Here is a 6,140-nt window from a genome sequence, read left to right on the forward strand (position 1 = left end):
TCGAGTATCGTCATTATCGATAATAATCGACATTCCTACTGTCCATGGAACAATTTCCAACAGCCATAAACGAATACCACGATCATGCGTTCAGCTTAGCGAGTCGTTAACGCCACATTAACGTCGCTCTTCGCTCATCTACGTGCCCGCGATCTTAATGAGAGGTGCTCACCTAACAAGTTTCACTGTTTAATGGTTCGTCGAATGTGGCCTGGAAATTACTAACAGATGGTCAAACTGATTTTCGAACTCCCAATCGAATGGAGAAATCGATTAAGAAATACAATTTTATTATTTTATTTTAAAACAGGTAAAAGATGTTTGGGAAATTTTGATATGATGATTTATTTATTGACGATTTTTATTTTCAGAAAGAAAAATTTCAAGAACATACGATGAATAAAAATAATAATTTTAAAGAATTTATAAAGTGTATCAAATGTATAAAATATACATTATACAATATAAATGTTTAAATTTTTATACAGCGTAAAGGAATAATAATAAAAAAGATCTATTTATTTTAAAATTCTATGGAAAAGATAGACTCATCATTTGTACGATACAAGCCATAGATAATTATATTAATAATTGATTATTTATTCTTTTCTTCGATTTAAAAGCAATTCAAAGTATTTAATAATTAATTTTATAATATATTTTTTTTTATTATTATGATAAAACAGTGTAATAATGGATGTTGATTGCAGCGTGTCAACAGGTCAAATACGGCGTGCAGGCGGTATTCGGGCCATCGGATCCCATTCTGGGGCAACACATCCACAGCATCTGCGACGCACTGGATATTCCACATTTGGAAGCCAGGCTGGACCTGGACACAGAGGCGAAAGAGTTCAGCATCAATCTCTATCCCGCACAAAGTTTGCTCAACGCCGCTTATCAGGATATCATGGAGTTTCTCAACTGGACCAAGGTCGCCATTATCTACGAGGACGATTATGGTAAGTATTTCTTTTATTATTTCCCATCTTAATTATTCTCATGAAACATGAAATTATTTCATTTTAGGTTTTTTAACATATAGTTCTTCATTTGATTAAGCAAGATTAAGATTTTTTTTTTATAAACTATTATTTCGTAGAAATAATTTTTAATTTACTTCTTCTATTTTTATCTATTTTTCGAGACAATGGTCTGTAATATTAATTCGACTCAACGATTAAATTAAAGAGAAATTCTAATTTAAATGAGGATTATAAGAGACATAGATATTCGAAACAAGGGAAGCATTAATTTCACCCATAATCCCGGTTGGATTATTAATTTGCTTAACAATTGCTGCTGAAGAAAGCCTCTCAATTAGCAACAATTAAGATTTCAGCAAATGGAATAACGTCGATTAATAAACATCCTTGTGAAAAACCGAGATAACGAAATTCATTCGTAATTAGAAAACGTTGGCCGGCGAAGAAAACGTTTAATTAAGCGAATTTCGTTTAATTAATTCGCGAAATGGCGATTTTAAACCAGGATTCCTTCCGGCGTTTTCAAGTAATTGCACACTATTCTTTGGTACTCTCGATCTTCGACGATGAATAATGTAAGGAGTTGAATGGAATTGTGTAAGATGCACGTGCGCGCAATCGTGGCATGGTTCCATTTGGATCTATAAGGCAATAAAGACGGAATATTTATTGACATTTTCTAAGTTTCTCAATTCCAATTCTTGGAGATGTCAAAAAAATGATGATCCACTTTGTTGCACGGTAAATCGAGTAAATATTTAATTTTTATGTTAAAGTCTGAAAAAGATTTTCAAATCCAGTTTTTTTTCTGCCTTCGAATTTTATAATTTAAGCTTTAAAAAATTATTTAACAAGGTAATAAATCTAACATTGATTTAATTCTATAGAAAAGATTAGAAAAGATCAGAGAATATTTCCATCAAAGCATAGAATACTTTTGAGAATTATATTTGGGATAAAAGCACGAGTTGAAATAAATTTCAAAGAGTATGAAAGATTTTTCGCGCTTATTTTACATGGAAAGTATTCATATTAGCTCTAAACGGCTCTTAGTCCATGTTCAAGCTGAGCTACAATAGGGATGCGTAAATTTAACCGCTATGAGTATCGACCGAACGCTCGTGCTGTAATATTCCCGTGACAGATTGTTACAGTACGTGCGTCGCCACCATTTCGTGCGCAATGAACGTGGCTCTTCCCCAAGCTAGATCGAGGATTTCGTTGTCACCGAAGGGTAAATGGCATATTCGTTGTCAGACAGGTATCCAGTAGCCTATTTCGAATTATAAATGTGGCAGACGTACACGTTCCACAAAACGAATAATCTGAATTTTTTAGAATAGATTTTCTAAAATAAATAAACTATATATTATCACGTTTAATTTAATTCATGTTTCCATTCTCGGAATGATATTGGATTCTTAACGAATACAATAGAAAATTTCTCAAATAATTTCAAGACTCGATGAGATTTGTGGAATCGAATAGAGAAGAAGTGGAATGAAACGTTTCTGTTTGAGACAACAGTTAACAAAATCAGAAATTGAAACCATTATTATTTTTTATTAATAACAGTAAAAAAATTAATTATATAACATATAATTATAAATATATTTTATTCCTCTTATGAATTGATTATATTAAAAGGGATATGGATATTTATAAATGAAATAATATGATAAAATGAAGTGATATTGATATTAATAATTAGATTGCAGATTTTTATGCAGCTAAAACATGTTCAAATATATAAAAAATATTTCATATAATGTCATTAAGATATACTCAGAAAATAAAGAAAACCATGCCATTGAAATCCCTTTTTGATTCATCTCGATATCTCAATTGGTTGCCGAGATATAAGTATTTGAAGTCTCCATAGCGTTTACACAGTGCAGAAGTTATGAATGGATCCCTGACCTACATTTTTTCCCTAGAAACGCGTACTACGTCCTTCCAGGAATTACGTCTGCCACTTGTCTGGAATTTAGAATAGGTCAGTGACACGAGGTGCGAGCGAGAGGTCCGAGTAAGCGATAAGGAAGGAGATATTAAACGATTAAAAATTATCCTTGTCTTTACACGACGATATCTCGAGAACCGGAAGTCGGATCGGGATAAACAAAAAAGCATTTTAAAGAGGAAGGTTCCGCGCTTCTAACGATCGTTCACTCGTTGACCGGAAGTCAGTATCTTCGGAATTACAGCGATGCAAAGTTTTGCTAATTTTAATAGAGTTTAATCATGTTTTAGGTAAATGATTAAAAATTACTTTCTCTTTACACGATGATATCTCGAGAACCGGAAGTTGGATCGGAATAAATGAAAGAGCGTTTTAAAGGGGAAAGTTCCACGCTTCTAACGATCGCTCACTCTTGACCGGAAATCATTATCTTCGGAGTTACAGCGGTTCAAAGTTTTCTTAATTTTAATAGAGTTTAATCATGTTTTAGGTAAATGATTAAAAATTACTTTTTCTTTACACAATGATATCTCGAGAACCGGAAGTCGGATCGGAATAAATGAAAGAGCGTTTTAAAGGGGAAGATTCCACGCTTCCAACGATCGTTCACTCATTTGACCGGAAGTCAGTATCTTCGGAATTACAACGGTTCAAATTTTTTCTAATTTTAATAATGTTTAATAAATTTAGGATAAATTGTTATATATTTTAATCAACTTTCAATTATCAATAACTAAAAAAACAATATCTCTATTTTGTCTTCCATTTTCGAATTATAAACATGCAAGTATATTCGTTTTACAAAATAATGATAAATTAAATTTTCAGTTGACCAAATTAAAAATTCATCCCTCGAACGATTCAATGGAAAAAAAAAAAAAAATTTTAAATTAGAACACGAGCCAATACGTGGAAAGTTTCACAAACACTTTCCTTTCCAAAGCTCAAAGAGATTTGAACAAACTTAACCAAATAACCGATGAAAACACGTTTCGAGCTCAACCAACGTCTAAACCAACGAGCTTATCTATTTGCGCGAAAGTTATACGTGCAAGCCGATTAGAACACCCAACCCAATCCACCCCCTTTGCGCCACATCCGTCACCAACCGAGGCCAACCGTCCCCTATCCGTTTCCAAACTGATTTCCAACAGAGATTTATCCGAGCCCCAGAATTTCCGTGTTCCTTCCATTTTCAATTCGAGTCAACGTTGCCCACAGAAAATAACGAATCCTTGCTCCCCTGTCGAAACGTCTTCAATCCTTGTTCAAAACCACCGACTTCTCCTTGTACAAGGATCTGGATGATTCTCTGACGAATCCCTCTCGACCAACTTTAATCCCTTTTCACGGAGATAGGTTTCAACTTGAAACCACCGATAAACCACCGTGCATAATTTAATGATTGGACTTCGATTAGAATCCAACGCAACGAAGTATATACACTCGAATGTATACTTCTTATACGAATCCATTAATCCATCTCCATGATAAATTCAAAAATTCTCACGAAAATTTACGAAACTGGCGGAAAATATTTTTAAACTTGGCAACAAAATTTCCAACGTTTCTAATAACGGGCTTTAAGGCCCCGCCCTTCGTTATTTCGTGCCGCCAGCGTTAACCCTCGTTACTCAAGCCTGCATCTTCCATCGGGTGCCGTGTACCGGAAGCGAGTATTCATTGTGAGAAATTCCTCGAGGTGGTGCGCTGTTTAACGCGCGTGTTAATTTCGCGTCTTTGATCTCACGCGCTTTATTAAAGAACCACGTTAGAATTTTCCTATCCTCCCCTCACTTGTTTTCAAACTCATTAAGATTCTACGCGTGAGGATAAAATGTTCGAAAGTTATATAACGCCTCGCGCATCCTTTCCAGACGACATTCTTCGCCACGAACGTACGCAAGTTTTCAAGTTTGACGAAGAATTTGCGTTTAATTCAAATGGTGTTGTCACGAAGCCAACTTATATTGGGAAAATGAAACGATGCGAAGGATCATTAAATTCGTAAATTCATGATATGAAATATTTAACAGATAAGATTCGGAAGTGTTATTGGTCGATTTTGGGATAGAATTTGGAACATTTGACAGAGATTTCAAGAGTGTAATTTTAAGAAGAACGTCCATTTGATGAATTAAAAATTATATTATATATTAAAGTCGATTAAAATTTAATTGTATTGTATTTTTCAGTCTTCAACACGTGTAAGATTTAATTTCAATACAATCTGTGTATAAAAGTACTAGCTACATAGCCGGTTATAAATAAATTTAAAAAAGTAACGCACGTAAAATTTAAAAAAATTACAGAGAAGAGCAGAGTTATATAGTAAAGCATTCTCTTTCAATAGAAACTGTGGCAAAACTGGTGTGAAAGAATGTGGAATTTTAAAATTTCCCTCTTTTCTCAGGCTTCAAATCCCATTATGAAAATATTTCTCTCTTTTTCAAATTTTTTCAAAGAACTAATATTTCAAAATTGTTTGTAAATGTGAATTATATTTTCCGCAAATTTAATCCAATTTTCTTCAACAACAATTGAACTATTCGATTTATAATGAGTTAACAACCAAGAAATAAATATATCAATTTCAATTTGCAAATTATTAATAAATCAATCTATATTATTGATAATAAATGATTGATCAAAGAAGAGTGACGGAAATAATTGATAAAAATCGAACAATAACAAAAGTACAGCAACATTTCCATCATTCTACCCATTATCAATCCTTTCTTCCGATCTTCTCGATATTCCGAATTGGCGCATCTCACTCCAATGTCCCGGACAATAGAAAGAATGCAACGTCGCATTTTAAACCGCGAAGCAAAGGAACACCCTCCTCTCCATTCCCACCCAAAATATACAATACCATTCTCGATATCTCGATTCGAATCACCTAAACTAAAAATCCATTGAAAACCTTATTCGAGAGTTTGCATTCGAATTTTTGACGGATTACCACCGTTTCCCGTATTATGGAATACAGCAACGCTTTCAAACTCCATTCCATTGGATGCGGGTATTCCCGTCACGGAGGACGAAAATCGGTTCGAAACTTGCTTGCGTCACAGGCAGACCTTCGCGATATTGGCAACCCACGTTGAGGATTCTCGGTACATCGCGGAAAAAGCGGCGGGCAACGTTGCTCGCCGCCTCTCTCGGGTGCAAGATTCGTCCACCCACGG

The 6,140-nt window shown here is 34.3% G+C and overlaps 1 protein-coding gene across 8 annotated transcripts in view; it reads left to right on the forward strand.

Moving 5' to 3' along the window:
* LOC102677513 (glutamate receptor ionotropic, kainate 2-like) overlaps positions 1-6,140 on the forward strand; it is a 124,989-nt gene that overhangs the window by 53,537 nt on the left and 65,312 nt on the right. For all 8 annotated transcript variants that reach the window (XR_004149886.1, XR_421222.2, XM_006612206.2 and 5 more), the window contains one exon: positions 711-962. Coding sequence is in view for 6 of the 8 variants with exons in the window: in XM_006612206.2 (XP_006612269.1) it covers positions 711-962 (252 nt within the window). In the remaining 2 variants the exon portion in view is untranslated. The remainder of the gene's footprint in view (positions 1-710; positions 963-6,140) is intronic.

This window comes from Apis dorsata, unplaced genomic scaffold, assembly GCF_000469605.1.
Source record: "Apis dorsata unplaced genomic scaffold, Apis dorsata 1.3 scaffold_99, whole genome shotgun sequence".
Classification (NCBI taxonomy): domain Eukaryota; kingdom Metazoa; phylum Arthropoda; class Insecta; order Hymenoptera; family Apidae; genus Apis; species Apis dorsata.